Below are 25,483 nucleotides of genomic sequence, written 5' to 3'. Positions count from 1 at the left end.
ATTACTACTTTTCACCTTCAGTGGACTGCTACTGTGATATGCTCTTTCAGTAGTATCTAATCTTCTGCAAGTACTTGGATGTCCACTGTAAGAAATATCTTGACTCTCATTAGGAGTGTAATCTTCTGCAAGCAGTTAGAAACTTTTTCTAAATAGTTTCTTGTCTGCATTAGCACTACCTAAACTTCTGCAAGCCGTTGGAAGTCTTTTTTTAGTAGGAGTTAATCTTTTGCATGTAGTTAGAAGTCTTTTATTACCAGTTTTTACTGTTCCAGTGGTATCTAATCTTCAGCCAGCAGTTAGAAGTCTTCTATTATGAGATTCAATATCAAGTATTCTCTAATCGAATTCGTTCTAATTTTTGACAAACCATTGAAGCCTACAATAATGTTAACTTGTTGATATCGATTTATGCAGTTCAAAAAAATTTAAAAGTTTTTTGTAATATTTATTTTATTTCTCGAAATGTTATTTCAGTTTATTACAGCAAAACACAAAAACCATTAGAGAAAAAGTAATAAAAAAATAATAAATAAATAAACACGTTAATGGTTTGCTCTATTTTTTTGTCGTTATTTTTCAGTTAGAATCGTAAATAAAACAGAACTAGAATTGAATGGTAACGGTTGTTCTCTCTAAGCAGATAATATTTTCGTTACAGGAGAATTTTCAGTATATGCGAGGTGGATACACTGAAATGTTGCGCAGGCGTTTTCGAAATGTGTTTCCACGCGGATAGGAAAACGGAGCTCAGTTTGTGGTCACCCTTTTGTTCAGGTGGTTCTCTAAATAAACCTTTTAGTTTCACTTTCATTTGAACAACCTCGCCGAAATAAAAAATCGTAAGTGAATTTAAAGAAGAATTTGTTACTAAGATAATTAATTTTATCAAAAAATTCTCTTTAACAACAAACTTAATAAATCTTAAAAGAAATAAAAATAAATATAAAAATTTTTAAACCCAAGCAAATTGTTCATCAAAAAGTTCTATTTTTCCTTCTCGCTTTGTTGCCAAAAGACCATCATTAACTTGATTTCTTGTAAGATTTTTATAGAGAGTTGTGTTAAAAGGAATGTAAAACACATGATTCTTTTTTATTTGAGAATATAATATACATGTATATTTTTTTTCGAAATTTATTTATTTTTGGGTGTAACGAAAAAGTTTTAACTTCATCCAAATTTAAACCTGAAAAACTGTTAAATTTTAACGGTCACTAAAGATTTACAACCACTTTGACCTGTAATATTATAAACAAAACGAAAATTTAAATTTTATATTTAACCGATAGAGCTTTAAACAGCCCGATTGTTTAACTCACAATTAATTAAATTTCGCCTTTAGTACACAAACAAAAATACAAAACTTGTTGCTAAGAAACCGTTCCATACAAAGTTATACAAAGTCTTTGTTACTCTCGATTAATAAAAAATGACCCAATTCATTTTATTCAAGGGTGAATTTATCTGTATTAAATTAATTAAAAATAAAGCTAAGAAGCCTTTAATGTTAAATCTAACGAAAAAGGGATGTAAAACTTTATTGCGTTAGAGCTTACGTAACTGGGGGAATAAAACTTTATAACACAGAGTGCCTTAAAGTTTATAAACCTAAAAATAAGGATAAAGTGAATCAAAGCGTGATGGAAAAGAATGTAATATGGAACAGGAGGGGGATGTTAGCAAAAAGAAAATGTATGGAAAAAAGCTTTGGAGATAAGAACGAGGTGTGCTTTATCGTCATCAATTCTGAGAACGTGAACCTTCATAAATTTGTTATTCGATAATAGGTTTTTCGGTTTTTATGTAAGTTATAAAAAATTTAAAAAGTTTTATTATTAATGATTCATAAATACATTTGTATCTACATTAATGTTATTATCTCAATAGATAGGAACTATAATTATCAGACCGACATTACAGTTGAATTGTGGGTTAGATCTCTTGGGGTTCACCCAAAATTATTGTTACTAATAACAATCAAGTTGAATAATCTTGATTAAGCTATAATTTAGTCAGAAACTAAAATTCTATTTTGATTTGTTATTTTTGGATTAAAATTCTGGTTGACACATCATCTTTTTTCTTGTATTCAACTCTTTTATATAAATAAATCTTGGTTGTGTGAAAATATCCACAACACACCTATATTTTATCGTACCCCGAGGTGTAAATTTAGAATTTGCCATTGCAAAATATCGTTGTCTGCGTCAGAAAATGATTCTCTCTGCAAAGAACGAAAACTACTACTCCTTTATTGTCATAGTTTGGCAACGATTTCAGACGAATTTCTCATTATATTCTCTTTTAATTTTACAATGAGTTAAAAGAATTTAAAAAAAGCTTCAAATAAAATAATCACCTAGTTTTTTTCTTATTTATAAATTTATTTATAAACAAAACTTTATAAATAAGAACAATGGTTATCCTTTCCAATGATTTATTAATAAAACTCGTTTGTAGATGATGCCAAAAGGTAGCTGTGATGAAAATTATTTTCTTGAAAAACAATATTTCTCATTCCCTCATCGAAGAACTTAATAAAGAATTTTTAAGTTTTGAAGTCACGTTATGTGGCTAGTTTAAACTTCGTTAACTTTATTGATTTATGAACGTCTTTGGAAAGTTTGCAAAACGAAAATTCCGACGATAATCAATCGACGAACATAAAATTACCTTCCGAACTAATTATTTTAATGTTGAGTAATTGATGGTGCAACTTGTAAGGGTACCCTTGAGGGTTATAATTCATTTAATATCATTGAAGAAAATTAATTGAATACTTCAATATTTCATATATCATAATCTACATTCTTTTTAGAGTTTTTAGTAAAAATTTCATGATCAATTTTTAAAGAAGTTAAGATTTTTTTAATTTATTACCAACAACAATTTTGCCCATTTTTGAATACTTTTAATTTTACCACTCAAAACTTTTTAATACGGATTTTAACAAACATTTCGCACATTTTACTAAAATCTACATCCCTTTTAATTTAATCATAAAAAAATTTACAATTCCAAATAGATTTTTAAAAAAGTTATTAATTTTTTTAATCTCAAAAAACACATTTCATGACAATTTCGCTCATTATCTAATTAAACAACATATAACTTTGTTATAAAGAATTTAACAACAATTTCGAAGTCCTCATCGAAATATAAATCCTTTTTGGAATATTTACCAAAAATTTCATGATTCCACCTCGATTTTTAAAGGAGTTAAGATTTTTTAAATTTATTACAAACAACGATTTTTCCCATTTTTAAATAATTTTCATTTCACCACTCAGAACTTTTTAATACCGATTTTAACAAACATTTCGCACATTTTACTAAAATCTACATCTTTTTTAAAGTAATCATAGAAAATTTCATAATTCCAAATCGATTTTGAAAAAAGTTACGAATTTTTTAATCTCAAAAATCACATTTCATGACGATTTCGCTCACTTTCTTATTAAACAAGATATAATTTTTTTATTAAGAATTTAACAACAATTTCGAATTTCTCATTGAAATCTACATCATTTTTAGAGTATTTACTAACAATTTCATGATTCCACTTCGATTTTTAAAGGAGTTAAGATTTTTTAAATTTATTACAAAACAATTTTTCCCATTTTCGAATAATTTTCATTTCACCACTCAAAACTTTTTAATACGGTTTTTAACAAACATTTCGCACATTTTACTAAAATCTACATCCCTTTTAATTTAACCATAAAAATTTTTACAATTCCAAATCGATTTTTAAAAAAGTTACGAATTTTTTTAATCTCAAAAATCACATTTCATGACGATTTCGCTCCTTGTCTAATTAAACAACATATAACTTTGTTATAAAGAATTTAACAACAATTTCGAAGTCCTCATTGAAATATAAATCCTTTTTGGAATATTTACCAAAAATTTCATGATTCCACCTCGATTTTCAAAGGAGTTATGATTTTTTAAATTTATTACAAACAACGATTTTTCCCATTTTTAAATAATTTTCATTTCACCACTCAGAACTTTTTAATACCGATTTTAACAAACATTCCACACATTTTACGAAAATCTAAATCCTTTTTAATGTAATCATAGAAAATTTCATAATTCCAAATCGATTTTGAAAAAAGTTACGAATTTTTTAATCTCAAAAATCACATTTCATGACAATTTCGCTCACTTTCTTATTAAACAAGATATAATTTTTTTATTAAGAATTTAGCAACAATTTCGAATTTCTCATTGAAATCTACATCCTTTTTAGAGTATTTACTAACAATTTCATGATTCCACTTCAATTTTTAAAGGAGTTAAGATTTTTTTAATTTATTACCAACAACAATTTAGCCCATTTTTGAATACTTTTAATTTTACCACTCAAAACTTTTTAATACGGATTTTAACAAACATTTCGCACATTTCACTAAAATCTATATCCTTTTTAATGTAATCATAAAAAATTTCATAATTCCAAATCGATTTTTAGAAAACTTACGAATTTTTTAATCTCAAAAGTCACAATTCATGACAATTTCGCTCATTGTCTAATTAAACAACATATAACTTTGTTATAAAGAATTTAACAACAATTTCGAAGTCCTCATCGAAATATAAATCCTTTTTGGAATATTTACCAAAAATTTCATGATTCCACCTCGATTTTCAAAGGAGTTAAGATTTTTTAAATTTATTACAAAACAACGATTTTTCCCATTTTAAAATAATTTTCATTTCACCACTCAGAACTTTTTAATACCGATTTTAACAAACATTTCACTAAAATCTATATCCTTTTTAATGTAATCATAAAAAATTTCATAATTCCAAATCGATTTTGAAAAAAGTTACGAATTTTTTAATCTCAAAAATCACATTTCATGACGATTTCGCTCACTTTCTTATTAAACAACATATAACTTTGTTATAAAGAATTTAACAATAATTTCGAAGTCCTCATCGAAATATAAATCCTTTTTGGAATATTTACCAAAAATTTCATGATTCCACCTCGATTTTCAAAGGAGTTATGATTTTTTAAATTTATTACAAACAACGATTTTTCCCATTTTTAAATAATTTTCATTTCACCACTCAGAACTTTTTAATACCAATTTTAACAAACATTCCACACATTTTACTAAAATCTAAATCCTTTTTAATGTAATAATAGAAAATTTTATAATTCCAAATCGATTTTGAAAAAAGTTACGAATTTTTTAATCTCAAAAATCATATTTCATGACGATTTCGCCCACTTTCTTATTAAACAAGATATAACTTTTTTATTAAGAATTTAACAACAATTTCGAATTTCTCATTGAAATCTGCATCCTTTTTAGAGTATTTACTAACAATTTCATGATTCCACTTCGATTTTTAAAGGAGTTAAGATTTTTTTAATTTATTACCAACAATAATTTTGCCCATTTTTGAATAATTTTAATTTTACCACTCAGAACTTTTTATTACCGATTTTTAACAAACATTTCGCACATTTTACTAAAATCTACATCTCTTTTAATTTAATCATAAAATTTTATAATTCCAAATAGATTTTTAAAAAAGTTACGAATTTTTTTAATCTCAAAAATGACATTTCATAACGATTTCGCTCCTTGTCTAATTAAACAACATATAACTTTGTTATAAAGAATTTAACAACAATTTCGAAGGCCTCATCGAAATATAAATCCTTTTTGGAATATTTACCAAAAATTTCATGATTCCACCTCGATTTTCAAAGGAGTTATGATTTTTTAAATTTATTACAAACAACGATTTTTCCCATTTTTAAATAATTTTGATTTCACCACTCCGAACTTTTTAATACCGATTTTAACAAACATTTCGCATATTTTACTAAAATCTAAATCCTTTTTAATGTAATCATAGAAAATTTCATAATTCCAAATCGATTTTGAAAAAAGTTACGAATTTTTTAATCTCAAAAATCACATTTCATGACGATTTCGCTCACTTTCTTATTAAACAAGATATAATTTTTTTATTAAGAATTTAACAACAATTTCGAATTTCTCATTGAAATCTACAGCATTTTTAGAGTATTTACTAACAATTTCATGATTCCACTTCAATTTTTAAAGGAGTTAAGATTTTTTTAATTTATTACTAACAATAATTTTGCCCATTTTTGAATACTTTTAATTTTACCACTCAAAACTTTTTAATACGGATTTTAACAAACATTTCGCACATTTTACTAAAATCTACATCCCTTTTAATTTAACCATAAAAATTTTTACAATTCCAAATCGATTTTTAAAAAAGTTACGTATTTTTTTAATCTAAAAAATCACATTTCATGACAATTTCGCTCATTGTCTAATTAAACAACATATAACTTTGTTATAAAGAATTTAACAACAATTTCGAAGTCCTCATCGAAATATAAATCCTTTTTGGAATATTTACCAAAAATTTCATGATTCCACCTCGATTTTCAAAGGAGTTAAGATTTTTTAAATTTATTACAAACAACGATTTTTCCCATTTTTAAATAATTTTGATTTCACCACTCCGAACTTTTTAATACCGATTTTAACAAACATTTCACACATTTTACTAAAATCTACATCCTTTTTAATGTAATTATAGAAAATTTCATAATTCCAAATCTATTTTGAAAAAAGTTACGAATTTTTTAATCTCAAAAATCACATTTCATGACAATTTCGCTCACTTTCTTATTAAACAAGATATAATTTTTTTATTAAGAATTTAACAACAATTTCGAATTTCTCATTGAAATCTACATCCTTTTTAGAGTATTTACTAACAATTTCATGATTCCACTTCGATTTTTAAAGGAGTTAAGATTTTTTAAATTTATTACAAAACAATTTTTCCCATTTTCGAATAATTTTCATTTCACCACTCAAAACTTTTTAATACGGATTTTAACAAACATTTCGCACATTTTACTAAAATCTACATCTCTTTTAATTTAATCATAAAAATTTTATAATTCCAAATCGATTTTTAAAAAAGTTACGAATTTTTTTATTCTCAAAAATGATATTTCATGAAGATTTCGCTCACTGTGTAATTAAACAACATATAACTTTGTTATAAAGAATTTAACAACAATTTCGAAGTCCTCATCGAAATATAAATCTTTTTTGGAATATTTACCAAAAATTTCATGATTCCACCTCGATTTTTAAAGAAGTTAAGATTTTTTAAATTTATTACATACAACGATTTTTCCCATTTTTAAATAATTTTCATTTCACCACTCAGAACTTTTTAATACCGATTTTAACAAACATTTCGCATATTTTACTAAAATCTAAATCCTTTTTAATGTAATCATAGAAAATTTCATAATTCCAAATCGATTTTGAAAAAAGTTACGAATTTTTTAATCTCAAAAATCACATTTCATGACAATTTCGCTCACTTTCTTATTAAACAAGATATAATTTTTTTATTAAGAATTTAACAACAATTTCGAATTTCTCATTGAAATCTACATCCTTTTTAGAGTATTTATTAACAATTTCATGATTCCACTTCAATTTTTAAAGACGTTATGATTTTTTTGATTTTTACTCATTAAAATTTACAATGTTTATTGAAAATACTTATTTTGATGTGTTTATTTTGAAATTAAATTAAGTATAACATTTCAAAAGATAAAATTCTTTTTTGCGATGTTGCTTTTGTTGGAATCAAAAGAAAAAAAAACATTTCTGCGTCGTTTTTCGTTTTAAAAATAACCCTTTTTTAAAAATATAGATATTTATTGTATTGTCTGGCGTTCAAAGTGTGTATTTTTCACTCACAAGTCAGTGCTACTCTCGGCATAATAAAGTTATATGATCGTTTCGGTATCATAAAATTATCATCGTGTATCATCTGCGTAAATTCGCACCTTGAATCGCTTTCGCGGCAATTTGCCAGTAAATGAATCATTTAAAGTATTTTTTTTAAACTTACAAACCAATTTTCTTTTTCTTTCCGAAACCCAATTAATTACAGTTTTCGAAACATCCTCGTCTCTAGAAATTTTAAATTAACTTTTCCCCTCTGCGTTATCGATTCAAGAAAAGAAAATTTAAACTAGTTTTTAATCAAATTTTAAACAACTTTACTTATTTATCAACTAAAAGTGGTTTAGTTTAAATTTGGTTGTTAAAGCTCTATTAAAAGTAGTAAAAGTGATTGTAAAGATCCGTAATAAAGAAAAGGTTTTAATGTAAAAATCTACATAATATTTATGGGCCTATATAATCTTGCCGTGTTTTTAACGCGATTTTTTTGTGAATAACGATTTTTTTATCGCACTTCTTGTTTGCTACAAAGAAAAATATTTTTTTTGGATACTAAATATAGTCCGGGTAAACAAAACTGGGTTTGTTCTCGTTACAATAAACCTTCTGGGCCATTTTACAATGTTGGAGGATGTTTAAAAATTTTTTTAAAAATAATTTCATCACTAACGTTCTTAGGTACGTTATGATTTTCCCATTATAGGGGTCATTTAAAGACGTTGATGTCTAATTAACGCCCACCAAAGTTGAAATTACGTACAATCTAGCTTGGTGGTAGATTTAATATCCATTCAACCCCGATAAAATCGTTCAAGATATCGATCCAAACGATCCGGGATAATGTAATACTCAACATTTATTCGCCTTACCATTAAGGTCGGCTGTAATTTTGTTATATTGATTTGTAATTGTACGTACAAGTAGGTAGATATCATTAGATACATCGTTACTATATAATTCTTTTAAACTCTATCAACACAACAACAAAAAAATTGATACAAAGAGAATTATTCTTTTTATTTTCAACTTTGAAATATATTAATAGAAAAACACCAACCGGATACGAAGACGCGATAACAAAAAATAATTCTAATTTCAGTTTTAAACTAGAGATGGAACGTAAAACTAGCATGCGACCCGTTGTTAATTCCTCCCCAACATCAACACCAGAAGAATTGGAAAGGCGGGCGATAATTCAAAGAAACGATCTAATTTTACACGAAGCAGTCATCAAAAATGACGTGGACACCGTCAGGAAGATTCTAAGAGAACCAGTCGATATAAACTGCAGAAACAACGTGAGTTGATTTACGTTTTAAATAATTGATGTTTTCCGCTTCAAATAATTAACTAATCGAAAAACGATTTAACCCATCATTAATTCAATCTTTTCTTCGATATTTATTTTGGTTTGGAAAATAAAGGGGATAAAAGCTGAAAGTTATCTCATTCGGCCCGATTTCCCAAAGGGATGGGGGAAAGAGTACAACGTTCCTCAATCGACAGTTAACGAGATTACAAAATTGAATTTCCATTGAAATTGTTTCCGTTTATTTGATAAACCACGACCAATTAGTAATTACACGAACCGCTCGTTCTATTTATGTACTTTCGGTAAATTAAACCCGAACTTATTAACAATTCATACTTTAAACAAACCATCTTTAACCCGCCGTTTTGAAAGTAAACCTAAACAATTTGTCAAGGGAAAAAAATTAATGAAGAAATCGCGTAAAATGATCTCACGATAATGGATTGTTTGACTGAAATGTTTTCGAAGGTGTCGAAAATCAATTACGAGACATTTTTATACTTGTGAAATTGATTTTGAAACGTGATAATGATGTCTTGGAAACATTAAATAAAAATTTTTAATTTTAATGAGTTGCATCTCAAAGTCTCCATAATTGCAAGTTATCCATAATTTCAACTATGGTTGAAATTTTTCATTTTAGGCATTATATACATTGCAAAAAAATAAAGAACAGCATCTTGTGCTTTAGGTCTATCTAAGTAAGAGGCATTGATGCTCAACAGTACGCAGCATTTAGACACACAAGAACCAATCGCAAGCAGTTTCTGTCATGAGATATCTTAAAAGATTTCAATCAGTGGCTCTTTTGGCAAATATATCTGCTTGATTGTTGTCGAGGCAACCCAAATGTTCTATTATGCATTGGAGAATTATGTGATCTAACTTCTTTAATTATAGCGCTTTGGCCTATAAATTCTGATACAGTGCTGATGAGCACCAGCACTGTTTAGTTTGATTGTCCCATCCATGCACATTTACAGAGTTCAAATTATCGGAGTCTTGCTGACTAAAGTTGGTATCTTTAGTGGATCTGCTAAACGGCTTTACTGAATCTCTGTAAGTGCTGAAGTGTCGAATAAAGAATTAATTCATAAAGTTTAAGGGCTTCTTATATGCTTCACCAATGTTTGGTAAGATGAGAAACATGATATTGGTTGTAATTGATGGAGGTCCCAGATATAATAATACGGGATATGTTCCTAATATTACTTTAATGATTCATGTCTAGGTTGAATCTGATTTGGCTTTGAACATCAATCTGATTCGGGTTAGGATATAATCCTAACTCGGATTTGGGCATCAACCTAACCCTGGTTTAGGCATAAATCTGACTTGTTTTTAGACATCAACCTAACACATAGTTGGAAATAAATGTGACTCGTGTTTGGGCATCAACCTAACCTTGGTTTAGTCAAAGCAGGTAATCTAGGTGTCACCATTTTGTTATACTCCCTCATTCTTGTTCAAAACTCATTGGATAAACTGGAAAAGCTGCAAAATTTGTACCATATCCTATTTGTAAACAAACAACCAGAAGTATGGATTTTTACCATTCACACGTTAAAGACAGGAATAATAGAAAGGAAAAATTAGCATCAATTATTTTCAAATAAATAAATAAATAAATATGTTACTTACACGTATATATAATTCCAATTAATATTTGATATCTTATTTGATTCGCCACAAAGTGAGTTAGCATAGAAATTAACTCTTTGAATCGTTATGTGCAAGAGATACTTTTTGCAACATGATAATATCCGCTGGTTTAGTCCTAAAGATTCCCAAACTAGAAAGCTTTATATTCAAATTTTATACTTCAAATTTGGAAATAATTCAAAATCTCCAAGGCATTGGGCACCATCGCACGGAAATTTAGAAATCATGGAACCTGATCTTGGTTTAGAGATAAATCTGACTTGGCTTTGGACATCAATCTAATCTGGGGTTGGAAAGAAACCCGATTATGTTTTGGGCATCAATCCAACCCTGGTTTAGGCATAAATATGACTTGTCTTTAGACATCAACCTAACACATAGTTGGAAATAAACCTGACTTGTGTTTTGGGCATCAACCTAACCCTGGTTTAGGCATAAATCTGATTTGTCTTTAGATATCAACCTAACACACAGTTCAAAATAAACCTGACTCGTGTTTGGGCATCAACCTAACCTTGGTCTAGCCATAAAGCAGATAATCTAAGTGTCACCATTTTGTTATACTTCCTCATTGTTGTTTAAAACTCATTAGATAAACTGGAAAAGCTGCAAAATTAGTTGGTTTAGCATAGAAATTAATGAATCGTTATGTAGAAGAGATACTTTTTTTAATATCCGCTGGTTTAGTCCTAAAGATTCCCAAACTGGAAAACTTTATATTCAAATTTTATACTTTAAATTAAAAATAATTGAAAAAATTCAAGTTCTTTTTATCGTAGTATAGTAGATCTCCAAGGCATTGGGCACCATCGCACGGAAATTTAGAAATCATGGAACGTGATCTTGGTTTAGAGATAAATCTGACTTGGCTTTGGACATCAATCTAATCTGGGGTTGGAAATAAACCCGATTGTGTTCTGGGCATCAATCTAACCCTGGTTTAGGCATAAATATGACTTGTCTTTAGACATCAACCTAACACATAGTTGGAAAAAAACCTAACTCGTGTTTTGGGCGTCAACCTAACTCTGGTTTAGGCATAAACCTGATTTTCTTTAGATATCAACCTAACACACAGTTCAAAATAAACCTGACTCGTGTTTGGGCATCAGCCTAACCTTGGTTTAGTCATAAAGCAGATAATCTAGGTGTCACCATTTTGTTATACTTCCTTATTGTTGTTTAAAACTCATTGGATAAACTGGAAAAGCTGCAAAATTAGTTGATTTAGCATAGAAATTAATGAATCGTTATATAGAAGAGACACTTTTTTTAATTTCCGCTGGTTTAGTCCTAAAGATTCCCAAACTGGAAAACTTTATATTCAAATTTTATACTTTAAATTAAGAATAATTGAAAAAATTCAAGATCTTTTTATCGTAGTATGGTAGATCTCCAAGGCATTGAGCACCATCGCACGGAAATTTAGAAATCATGGAACGTGATCTTAGTTTAGAGATAAATCTGACTTGGCTTTGGACATCAATCTAATCTGGGGTTGGAAATAAACCCGATTGTGTTTTGGGCATCAATCTAACCCTGGTTTAGGCATAAATATGACTTGTCTTTAGACATCAACCTAACACATAGTTGGAAATAAACCTAACTCGTGTTTTGGGCATCAACCTAACTCTGGTTTAGACATAAACCTGATTTTCTTTAGATATCAACCTAACACACAGTTCAAAATAAACCTGACTCGTGTTTGGGCATCAACCTAACCTTGGTTTAGTTATAAAGCAGATAATCTAGGTGTCACCATTTTGTTATACTTCCTCATTGTTGTTTAAAACTCATTGGATAAACTGGAAAAGCTGCAAAATTAGTTGGTTTAGCATAGAAATTAATGAATCGTTATGTAGAAGAGACACTTTTTTTAATATCCGCTGGTTTAGTCCTAAAGATTCCCAAACTGGAAAACTTTATATTCAAATTTTATACTTTAAATTAAAAATAATTGAAAAAATTCAAGTTCTTTTTATCGTAGTATGGTAGATCTCCAAGGCATTGGGCACTATCGCACGGAAATTTAGAAATCATGGAACGTGATCTTGGTTTAGAGATAAATCTGACTTGGCTTTGGACATCAATCTAATCTGGGGTTGGAAATAAACCCGATTATGTTTTGGGCATCAATCTAACCCTGGTTTAGGCATAAATCTGACTTGTCTTTAGACATCAACCTAACACATAGTTGGAAATAAACCTAACTCGTGTTTTGGGCATCAACCTAACCCTGGTTTAGGCATAAATCTGATTTGTCTTTAGATATCAACCTAACACAGTTCAAAATAAACCTGATTCGTGTTTGGGCATCAACCTAACCTTGGTTTAGCCATAAAGCAGATAATCTAGGTGTCACCATTTTGTTATACTTCCTCATTGTTGTTTAAAACTCATTGGATAAACTGGAAAAGCCGCAAAATTTGTTGGTTTAGCATAGAAATTAATGAATCGTTATGTAGAAGAGATACTTTTTTTAATATCCGCTGGTTTAGTCCTAAAGATTCTCAAACTGGCAAACTTTATATTCAAATTTTATACTTTAAATTAAAAATAATTGAAAAAATTCAAGTTCTTTTTATCGTAGTATGGTAGATCTCCAAGGCATTGGGCACCATCGCACGGAAATTTAGAAATCATGGAACGTGATCTTGGTTTAGAGATAAATCTGACTTGGCTTTGGACATCAATCAAATCTGGTGTTGGAAATAAACCCGATTGTGTTTTGGGCATCAATCTAATCCTGGTTTAGGCATAAATATAACTTGTCTTTAGACATCAACCTAACACATAGTTGGAAATAAACCTAACTCGTGTTTTGGGCATCAACCTAACCCTGGTTTAGGCATAAATCTGACTTGTCTTTAGACATCAACCTAACACACAGTTGAAAATAAACCTGACTCGTGTTTGGGCATCAACCTAACCTTGGTTTAGCCATAAAGCAGATAATCTAGGTGTCACCATTTTGTTATACTTCCTCATTGTTGTTTAAAACTCATTGGATAAACTGGAAAAGCTGCAAAATTTGTTGGTTTAGCATAGAAATTAATGAATCGTTATATAGAAGAGACACTTTTTTTAATTTCCGCTGGTTTAGTCCTAAAGATTCCCAAACTGGAAAACTTTATATTCAAATTTTATACTTTAAATTAAAAATAATTGAAAAAATTCAAGTTCTTTTTAGCGTAGTATGGTAGACTTCCAAGGCATTGGGCACCATCGCACGGAAATTTAGAAATCATGGAACGTGATCTTGGTTTAGAGATAAATCTGACTTGGCTTTGGACATTAATCTAATCTGGGGTTGGAAATAAACCCGATTATGTTTTGGGCATCAATCTAACCCTGGTTTAGGCATAAATATAACTTGTTTTTAGACATCAACCTAACACATAGTTGGAAATAAACCTGACTCGTGTTTTGGGCATCAACCTAACCCTGGTTTAGGCATAAATCTGACTTGTCTTTAGACATCAATCTAACACATAGTTGGAAATAAACCTGACTCGTGTTTTGGGCATCAACCTAACCTTGGTTTAGCCATAAAGCAGATAATCTAGGTGTCACCATTTTGTTATACTTCCTCATTGTTGTTTAAAACTCATTGGATAAACTGGAAAAGCTGCCAAATTTGTTGGTTTTGCATAGAAATTAATGAATCGTTATGTAGAAGAGACACTTTTTTTAATTTCCGCTGGTTTAGTCCTAAAGATTCACAAACTGGTAAACTTTATATTCAAATTTTATACTTTAAATTAAAAATAATTGAAAAAATTCAAGTTCTTTTTATCGTAGTATGGTAGATCTCCAAGGCATTGGGCACCATCGCACGGATATTTAGAAATCATGGAACGTGATCTTGGTTTAGAGATAAATCTGACATGGCTTTGGACATCAATCTAATCTGGGGTTGGAAATAAACCCGATTGTGTTTTGGGCATCAACCTAACCCTGGTTTAGGCATAAATCTGACTTGTCTTTAGACATCAACCTAACACACAGTTGAAAATAAACCTGACTCGTGTTTGGGCATCAACCTAACCTTGGTTTAGCCATAAAGCAGATAATCTAGGTGTCACCATTTTGTTATACTTCCTCATTGTTGTTTAAAACTCATTAGATAAACTGGAAAAGCTGCAAAATTAGTTGGTTTAGCATAGAAATTAATGAATCGTTATGTAGAAGAGATACTTTTTTTAATTTCCGCTGGTTTAGTCCTAAAGATTCTCAAACTAGCAAACTTTATATTCAAATTTTATACTTTAAATTAAAAATAATTGAAAAAATTCAAGTTCTTTTTATCGTAGTATAGTAGATCTCCAAGGCATTGGGCACCATCGCACGGAAATTTAGAAATCATGGAACGTGATCTTGGTTTAGAGATAAATCTGACTTGGCTTTGGACATCAATCTAATCTGGGGTTGGAAATAAACCCGATTGTGTTTTGGGCATCAATCTAACCCTGGTTTAGGCATAAACCTGATTTGTCTTTAGATATCAACCTAACACACAGTTGGAAATAAACCTGATTCGTGTTTGGGCATCAACCTAGCCTTGGTTTAGTCACAGAACAGATAATCTAGGTGTCACCATTTTGTTATACTTCCTCATTGCTGTTTAAAACTCATTGGATAAACTGGAAAAGCTGCAAAATTAGTTGGTTTAGCATAGCAATTAATGAATCGTTATATAGAAGAGATACTTTTTTTGATTTCCGCTGGTTTAGTCCTAAACTTTATATTCAAATTTTATACTTTAAATTAAAAATAATTAAAAAAGTTCTTTTTATCTTATAACATCGTAGTATGGTAGATCTCCAATGCATTGGGCATCATCGCGAGGAAATTTAGAAATCATGGAAATGCTTTTATCGTCTAATTGCGACTTAGAAGCAAAAGATAAGGTTGGAATTTCGCAAGTAGCATTTTCTTTATTAAATAAAAATATATTTTAGTACGGAATGAGACCGATATTGATGGCAGCTTGGCACGGTCATCGCGAAGCCGTCCAACTTCTTATCAACATGGGAGCCGGTACAAAATCAACGAATAAGGTTTGTAAAGAGGAAAACTCCAACAGTAAGAGTCCATCCGTTCTTGTTAAATTTAAATCAAGATTTATTCGACTCAAAGGGGTTAATGCTGAAACGTAAACGTTTGTGTTTGTTTTAAAACAAAACGGTAATTTATGAAACGCCCTCGAGAGATGAAAAAAATCAATAATTTCATTTTGATGTAGTTTACAGATAAGCACGAACTTTTTGTATTGAATTAAAAATTAACATATTTTTTTTGGCGTTGTAGAAACAATATTCTTTGTTGATATGCGCCGCTAAAAACGATCGGAAAGATGTGGTTGATTTTTTATTGGAAACTCTCGAAGATATCAATGTTGATGCTGTGGATATCGAAGGGCAAACGGCTTTATTCCACGCTGCCATGGGAGGTCATGCAAAAATCGTTAAAAAATTAATCGAAATCGGAGCTGCTTTGGATAAACGAAATAAGGTTATTTTTATTTGGTTTGTACTTTTTGATTCTCGTAATTAATCCTGCCACTAACAAACAAACATCTAACGGATTTTGAAGCCGAACTATTGAGTTTGATTAACCTGTCTATCTCGTTCCAGCAATCGCAAACTGCACTGCATGTGGCATGCGAAAAGGGCCATCCAGAGGTAGCCGAGTGTTTATTGGCTCATGAATCCGATATGGAAGCAAGGGATAATGGAGGAAATACTCCGTTACATTTAGCGGCGCAAAACCAACAAACGAAATTAACCCAAATTTTATTAGATGCCGGCGCCGACCCGGACGCTGAAAATTCCGTAAAAAAAGAAGTAAATTAAATTAATTTATGTTAATTATTTCTCTTTGTTCTTTAGAAAGGATCTACGGCCCTTCATATAGCGTGTAGCCTCGGGAGTAAAGGTATTTTGGAACTGTTGTTACAACACGGTGCCCTCCTAAATAAACAAAACAAAGTAAACCTTAAACTTTGTTTTAATTAACATTTTACTTTGGTTATTCTCTTTGTAGGCCGGTAATACACCGTTACATTTAGCGAGTCAAGCGAATGAAGTGGACACCGTTGAAATTCTAATTAATAGGGGGGCTGATTTAAACAGCTTAAACGCAGTAAGTTAAATTAATCCAAATTTGTTTTATTATAATTTATTATTTTAGAGATTACAATCTCCAATTCATATAGCAGCTGAGATGGGTTACACAAACATTTGTAAATTGTTATTAGTGGCGGGGGCTAACATAGAACAACGAGAGCAAGGTGGAAGAACCCCTTTATACATCGCAGCTAGGGGTAGTTTCACAGCGATAGTTGATATGATAATTAAAACGGCGAGATTAGATTATCCCGCGAATGAAGAACAAGAAAGTAACGCGCAACGAAAAAACAGCTTCAAACCGGGATTAAACCCGGGAAGTCGGAAATGGAGAAACACAAAAGAAGAATTAAAAGGAAAAGATAGCGAGAGATTCAAAGAGATTCTTTATAAATTATCTTACAAACAACTAGGCCCGGGGGAGTGGAAAAAGTTGGCTCAACATTGGGCGTTCACCGAAGAACAAATTAGAGCCGTTGAACATCAATACACGGGCCCTTCAAGTTTTAAAGAACACGGATTTCGGGTTATGTTAATTTGGGCGCATGGTTTACCAGGGGATGTTAATCCAATGAAAGAACTTTATGAAAGTTTAACAGCGATTGGTAAAAGAAGCGTTGCCGGTAAAAAAAAATAAAAAAATCGAATTTTTCATTACTTACTAATTAATTTTAGATAATCTACGAAGAAAAGTCGATCAAGAAAACGAAGAACTTCGAAAAGGGCGGAAAAAAACTTGCTCGCAATGTAATTTAACGTGATTACATTTAACACAAATTTTGATTCTTATGACCTACATATCTAGGAAAAACCTGACCAAATAAGGTACCTCTTAATATAGAAGAAAACTCCGATTTATTATTATTCATTCCAAGAACGGTTTTTAATCTATTAAATGGAAACAAATTACTCAAAAACATTTTAACGATTTTAGCTTTTATTCTAATAAATCGAATTAAATCGAATTTAAATAATCCTCAACGTTATTTTTATACCAATTAATAACATCCAATCTGTTATGTACTCGGTTGTAATTGTGATTATAAACTCTCGCTCCGTATTTCATATGTTCAGGAAGTTCTTTCGTACCATAAAGATTTAAATTAGTGTTACTAATACTTCCGTTGTTTGTAAACGGGCCATTCTAAAACAAAAATTTTAACTTTAAATGTATTCTTATTAAACTTTTCTTATTACGATTTTTTTCTTACTTTATCCTCGACTATAAAAGTCCATTTCCCCGCGGCATCTTCCCCCCAAGTCATTACCGACATAAACGACCAATTTATAAATCCTAGCTTAGATTTATCCAACTTCCTAGAAGCTAAAAGTTGAACCTTCGTTCCGCTCGGGCTAATGAGATATGCTTCTAAAGCTCCTCTTATTGAATATAGAATTGTTGTTCGTATTTCAACGTGTTCTAAATAATTAACTTCGTCTTTTGTCCCGCGACAACTATCGGTATGAATTTCGATTGTTATTGGGGCATCGAAGCCGAAATCGTTATTTCCTGGTGCTGATGTTGTGCACATTTTTCTTGGGGGCACTTCAGTCCAATTAGCGGCTGCTTTAACTAAGCCAAAAGCGTTCATTAAACCAAAACCGAATCTCGTGTTGAACCATAATCCGGCTGCGTTCATTTGCCAACCGGGGTTTTCAGCCACGGGGGCTAATTCCGATGTCCAAACAATTAAATGTTGCACGTCTCTCCAAGTAAGATTAGGACTAAAAAAATTGTTATTAAAAAAGTAATAAAATTAATTTATTTCATAAAAAAAATTACTTCACTTCTAAAGCTAGAGCTATAATTCCCGCTGCTAAAGGTGCGGAAGCTGATGTTCCGGTATGTTTTATTGTACATTCATTGTGAAGATCGGTTGTAACGATCATTTGATCTTGATAAGCTCCCGATGAATATGTTACTGCTAAAGTTGAAGCGCACGCTTCTCCGTACCATGGAAACTCTCCTTTTTGAGAAGCACTTCCAATTGAAATTGTGTAAGGACTAGCTAAATAACCGTCGCAATTACAATTATCACCTAAACTTCCACCGTTCCCTGATGCCCAAACAAAAATTGTTCCTTTTCCATTTCGTCCCTAAAAAAAATCATAAATCTTAAATAATCACAAAAAATAATCTTATAAAGTTGTAATTTGAAGTCTATTTATTGTGTTTGATGGAGTTTATAAAGATCAGAGATTTTGAAAATGAAGTCATTAAATCCTATTTATTTAAAAATACTATTTTAGATATTTCCGCATTGCTTCAAACCTAAGTTATCTAAAAATCTTCTCTATGATCATCATCTTTCTTACATTTCTCAACTTCTTCCTTGTTGTATTTCTTTTTACTGTACGACCAAAACTGGGTCACTAATGACCCGAAAACAGTAATTTTTTTGCATAGCATACGAAATCAAACTTTAATGTTGTTGCCCTTTCATATGTTCTCTAGTATTATTGTTCTCATGCGATATGCAATTACATACTTTTATACAGGGTGATTTATAACATACGAAGCAGACTAAAAGAGGTAAAACTGAAGAGATTTTCTTAATAATGTTTTGTTAAAAACTTAATAGTTACATAGATATCGCATGTTAATTTTTTAAATAATTTTATCTACGACTACTTGGATAAGTCATCATTACCGCACTCATTTGAGGTGATTTGAGTTACGTAATGAAGTTCATTACCGCACTGGTTTCATTACGTAACGCATTTTTAGCCTAATCAGAACAGACTTAATTTATTGAAACGAGCAACAATACAAAAGAAAAAGTGCTATCTACTTACAGAGAAACAATACTATTTATTATAAACATTAATTGTTATGTTTTTACATTTCCAAACACTTATTCCAGATGAATAAACATGTTGTTAAAACTGACAATTCAAAATTGTCAACAATCATTTCAAAATATTTTTATAAATGTCAAATAGACTTTTCTAAAAAAATTGATTTTTTAGTAATTTTTAGCAGTCGTAGATAAAATGCTGTATATCACACGTGGGCTAGAACATAATTACAGTACTCGTGTGATTACACGACTCGACACTTGTAATATAAATAACTATAACGTCCATTTTTGAGAACCGCTGATATTCAGTAAAGAATAATTAAAATACTTGTCCGTTGCTAAGTAACCAAATCAACTGGATTGGCAGCAATAAAAACATGGTATCAGCGGTTCTCAATAAACAAACACCACCGTTTGAGCGTTTTAACAAATTTTTAAATAGCCGTAACTGCTATGTTATAAAGATTTTATTATTTTTATTAATTATGCATTGTTTAAGTAACCCCGAAATATTCGCAGTTTGAATTTAAGCGTAGTGTAATACCGTATATGGTAAGAAATGCTCGGCCATTACTTCAACTTTAACGTTCTATATCTTTGTGATTATTGAGTTGTGGTCAAAATTTTATTAGAAAAATATCTTCAATTTGGCTCCTAGTACCTACCCTTTTAGTCTGCTCCGTATGTTATAAATCACCCTGTATATCTTATATCTTTTATATACAGAGTGTCCCGTTAAGCTCCAAGCTTCAAGATCCAAGCTTAGAACTGCTTCAAAACTAAAACTAAAACTTTTGAGGCATGTTGAAAAGCCAACGGATCAATGAAACATTAACAATGATAATTATAATAAAACAAAATAAACCAACACACTTAGAATAACTTAAATTTTTGGCAAAAATAACTCACTAATGAGCGAAATGCCTTCCATAAACCTCGATGCATTTATTTAATCTAGTTTCGACGAAAAAAAGTGCTGCTTAAGTCTCGGCCCTGGACACGTTTTTACTGGTATTTAGTGTTTTGTCATATTTTCCTTGTTTATTGGTTTTTCTTGAAAACTCAGGTCTCGTTTAGTCTACCCAATAGATAAAGGGGTGAAAGCAATGTGGATTTTGCTCGAACCAAGAATGCATATTATGCAAGTTTACATCAGCTTGTGGACAGATGCTTCATGCATCCATAGCATTTGTGACCAAAGGTTTGGATTTGCACAAATCATATTTAAAAGTCAATGGTAATAGTTCAGTCTGTTATCATAATCGGTATCTGTTAAGGCCTGATGTAAAACAACGTGGTGGAGATATTATTCTCTTGAGAACTCTTGTGGACAATTGTTTTCGGAGTTCTCAGATTATGTGGGATTACATTGCGCACCAATGTGATTTACGAATTCATAGAGATGTCTGAATGGGCTACACGTTGCCAGTTTTCCGTAATCGCAAAGTCAATCTTAAAAACACTTCTAGAGAAAAATGTCTTTCTTTGTCGTAATTGCATTGCCCATTTTTGCCATGCAGTTGCATCGTATTCGAAACATTGAAAATAAGTCATCATACGCTCTATCACACGCTTCTGCGTTAGTAAATGACATGTTTACAGTTACCATGGTTATGTGATTTGGTTTTCTCAATGAGGTAACTGGATCCGATTGATGGCACTCGAGTTTTTAACATTTTCTTCTATAACTCGAGAACGGGTGGCGATATCGAGATGCGGTTTTCACTTAAATTTAGCAAATTTTAAGGTGACTAAGGGTCTGTGAAGTAAATAGTATCGTTCTATTTAACTTTTCTTCAAAAATCACTAAAATATGTAATCGCTGCAGATAACGTCCTCTAGCTCAGTTGTTTTAAAGCAGACGGTCTGACTGAAAATATCTTTTAAAAGAGCATGAAATGCTCTTTCAAACAAGACCAAAAATATTCAAATCGGTTGAATGGTCCAGGAGATATTAAAATGTAAACATTTGAAAACGCATTAGTCTCCCCCTCCCTTATTATGACAGATATGAGAAATATCGCAAAACAAAAGCAATGCGGTATTATCCAAGCTACTAAATGATGTTGTCAACGTTATAGCTCATCGTCTAACTTTCTGAGATAGCGGGAATTTTATGTTTCTCAATGGCAGTTACGCCCCCTAGCGGTCGAATTACGAACTTCAAACGAATTTCCAGCTATTTCTCTTGCCCACTTTGCTTATAAGGATTTTTTTCCCAAACCTCTAGGCCTTACCGTTGTTGAGATACAGTACGCTTAACTGGACACCCTATATAAGTTGGCCCCCCATCTCATTTATCATCTATGCAAAGAATGTCTTGGAATATAACAAAGATCTTGGACAAACTCATTCGAGAATACAGTTGTCGCAGAACTACTGGAAGATGGTCATTATTTATTAGTTATTTGGGAATTGCGGCATCCAATGCGTTTGGGTTATTTATATGTTGGTTTATTGTATATGACGTTTTCGCCAAATTTTTCTAAAAAAAGACCTAGTCCAGTTACTGGACGTCGTCGGTACTGGACTTTGAATTTCTAAGTTTAAGAATTTCTTCAAAGTCTCTATTTTCTTTTCCTAAATACAACGTAATGTGCTATGCAAACCGAAATGAATACTACGGTTACCCCAAAATATTACAAAACATAATTATTGTGCACTGTGCCAGATTCTTAAGTATGGATCTACACATAAATCAGTGTTTTCTGGACATATTGGGCAGTTGTATTTGAATTTCTTGTAAACTCCACCTCTGCTACAGTGGCGACTTTTGTGTGGAGGGAACTGTCTCCAGATAATGGAATTCTGATCGTTGGTCTATGGTTGGGTTGGGTTGGGCTGTAGCATATCCTTTATAACTTTTTCTCTGAACCTCAAAAGGTCAATTTTGGTTGTATCTCTTTCCTTCTTAATATATTTCCTTCGTATATGTAATAAGTATTCCACATTGCAGTATCTATAAGATAAAACAACACTTTTCTGTGCCATCTTATGGTTTTCCTTGGTGATGAGTTGTATGGACATGTATTTATTGTAGGAGAGGTTTTGTTACTTCTTTTTCTTTTCTATTTGTTGCTTCTAGCATTCGGTGTCTATGCATTGTTGATATCATACCCACCAATCTCTTGTCCTTGCAATGAGTAACCAACACTGGACACTTTTCTCCTTTCTTAATTTCTTCTTGAAATAATTGTTTCGGATTTCAGATTGACATTTGTAAACAAAACTAAGCTTCCTCAATCTTTTTACTTCATATGGAATAAAGATTAGGGCTCTCGCAGATGTAAAGACATCATACTTTATACTACTTCTACTATAACATGGAAGGTTGAACATGAGTAGGAAAAGTGCCCGTAGAATAACAAGATAAACGTGTGTATGCTTTAAAATTCCCTTTACCAATTTGTAGAAGGTAACTAGGACTTATAGAAGGTATTGAGTAGATAATACGTTTATTTGCAACCCATGTCCAGAAACGCTAGTTTCCGAGCTACAATTTTTGTTCAACCAGAACATTTCAGACGCTGCTGGGAGTAATATCCATTACACGCGCATGGGTTATCTTCAACGTGATTATTTTAGAAGTCTTAGAAGCTTGAAAGGTGAATTTTAGAGCAGCTTGTATATAAAATAAGAATAACAGTGACAACAGATAAAAAGTTGGGATTAAAAAATGATTTAATGTTTAAAAAAATATAAATTTTAACCTCTCTAATTCCTCTTTCCATAGCTTCTTTGGCCAATCTTCCGGGACCATCTACGGTTTTCCCATCATCGTTCGGTCCCCAGGAAGCACTGTAAATATCAACGAGATGCTGGGCGTATCCCAAAGCGGTACCTTCGATGCGATCGTTAACCAGCCCATCGAGAATCTTCACCCCTCCGATTTTGGCGTTAAAAGCGACTCCAACACCACATTTTCCATTATTAGCAATCATCGCAATCTCCCCGGCGCATCTTGTACCATGGCTATTTTGTCTCGATGGATCATAACGCGGTAACGGGTCGTTATCATCTTCGTTGCAATCAAAACTTATGTCGGGATCCTAAAAAAATTAATTAAACAGAAGAAATTTTGATTGGAATTAATTTACGTAATTTTCTTTGAGATCTTTATGGGTGTGTTCGATGCCATCGTCTAAAATACTGATTCTTATTCCTTTTCCAGTTATTCCTTCTCTGTAAACTGGGAGGACGTTTAAGTCGAGTTTTGGAAGTTCGATTCTCGTCCTGGTGTCTTGAAGATACCATTGTTGCCCCCATAACTCATCGTTAAAAATAAACGATTTTTTTTGAGGGTTTCTTTTGATTTTGAAGGGGAGGAAATCACGTTTTTGTCTTGATTTAACTTGTTGGTGCTCGAACCAAGTTACCCTATCGTCGTTTATTAAGCGTTTTGAAAGATCCATGCCTCTTTTTTGATAAGAGATTCTTCCATCGTCGTATGGAAGAAATATGTATGTATCGGGGAATCCCAAAACCTAATCAAAAAATAAATAAAGTATAAATGGTTCAAATTGTGTCCCCCACACGTGGAATAACATAGTGTGGCCCCCATCTGGGTATCCCTCTCTTTCATTTTCGGTCTTTATTCGTTGCGTTAACTGAAAGCGGCGTCACCGCCGACGTAATCGATCTATAATTAAATTCGGGAGGGTGGTGCGATATGCGTGATCTATTTTTAGGGGTGTGGCACGTGCCCGTTAGATATAGAACAACGTTTATGTTCTCCTGGTAGAAAGCGTCGCTTTTCGCGCTACCTTTTGGGCCGGCGTCCGCGAATCGATCGACGGCGTCGCGACGTCGACGAGGATAACAACGACGTCGAGGGAGCATCGCGACGACCGAAAAGTACTTGTTGCATTTAATACCACGTGCTACTACTTGTTGATTACTTATTTAGGTTTCAAAATAACCCATTCAGTTTTTAACTGATAAAATTCAATAAATTATTAAAAATTAACTTTATAAAATTGTAAATTGCAAAAAGTGATAAACTAAATAAATAAGTAAACTAGATAAAATATCCTTGAACTATCTGTTTACTTAGTCAGTCCAAGGACGAATTTAGCAACCCACCCCGATTTCTCTTAATAGATCAACATGAATAATTCAGAAGTTATTAATAATCTTAACACTTGATGGGTTATCTTAAAAGTTACTTTGTCCAAACTAATAAACGTCAAAGTCAACTCAATCAATAAAAAAAATCAACCAAATCTCCTTGGGATGCAAGAAACAAATCAAATTAAACCAAATCAAGAGTCGATTAAGATAAATTGAGAATGCAAAATAGATTAAATCGATTAGATCGTCTCAAATACGAGATTTCCTTTCATTATTATTTTCTAAAATCGAAAGAGTTGGCGTTGATTATTTTTTGTGATCGAAATACGTGATAAAAGTCCGCCGTAGGTAGATTAGGTAGATTACGTGATAAATCCTCTCGATTCTTTGTTATCGCACCCAACACGCTTTAATAGATTTTCAGTTTTATTACCCCACATATGTTCTAGTGCTTTATCATAACATAAAAGCAACACAAAAAATAAACTATCAAGGTACCTCAAAAAAATCACTTACTGCTTCTGAAAATTCATAACCCATCTCTTCAGCGATAACCCTGGCGACTTCAACTCCACCTAAAATTTTCAGAACGATTTCATTTTCGTGTACCCTCCTCCCCCGAATCAAAACCACTGCTATAAGAATTATTAAAAAAATCGGGAGCAATTTTAGATTCATGTTTAGCACTCAAGTTTCAGCACGATTTCAGCACAAACTTGCAGG

At 31.5% G+C, this 25,483-nt stretch overlaps 2 protein-coding genes across 2 annotated transcripts; one reads left to right on the top strand and one right to left on the bottom strand.

The window, feature by feature from the left end:
* Positions 1-699: 699 nt before the first annotated feature.
* LOC111413713 (ankyrin repeat and death domain-containing protein 1A-like) lies at positions 700-18,088 on the top strand. The gene is made up of 10 exons (XM_023044777.2): positions 700-842; positions 8,887-9,085; positions 15,573-15,671; positions 15,723-15,821; positions 16,072-16,275; positions 16,398-16,595; positions 16,653-16,751; positions 16,807-16,905; positions 16,954-17,512; positions 17,565-18,088. Exons 2-10 carry the CDS (start codon positions 8,900-8,902, stop codon positions 17,648-17,650), a joined length of 1,629 nt encoding a protein of 542 aa, XP_022900545.2. The 5' UTR covers positions 700-842; positions 8,887-8,899; the 3' UTR covers positions 17,651-18,088.
* Positions 17,805-25,483, bottom strand: LOC111413712 (neuroendocrine convertase 1-like). The gene is made up of 6 exons (XM_023044776.2): positions 25,277-25,483; positions 23,788-24,174; positions 23,401-23,739; positions 18,673-18,986; positions 18,101-18,614; positions 17,805-18,033 (listed from the first exon to the last, which is right to left on the bottom strand). The coding sequence occupies exons 1-6, from the start codon at positions 25,436-25,438 to the stop codon at positions 17,845-17,847; spliced, it is 1,905 nt and encodes a 634-aa protein (XP_022900544.2). The 5' UTR covers positions 25,439-25,483; the 3' UTR covers positions 17,805-17,844.

This window comes from Onthophagus taurus, chromosome 10 (assembly GCF_036711975.1).
Source record: "Onthophagus taurus isolate NC chromosome 10, IU_Otau_3.0, whole genome shotgun sequence".
NCBI lineage: Eukaryota > Metazoa > Arthropoda > Insecta > Coleoptera > Scarabaeidae > Onthophagus > Onthophagus taurus.
This window is presented reverse-complemented; position numbering and strand designations above follow the sequence as displayed.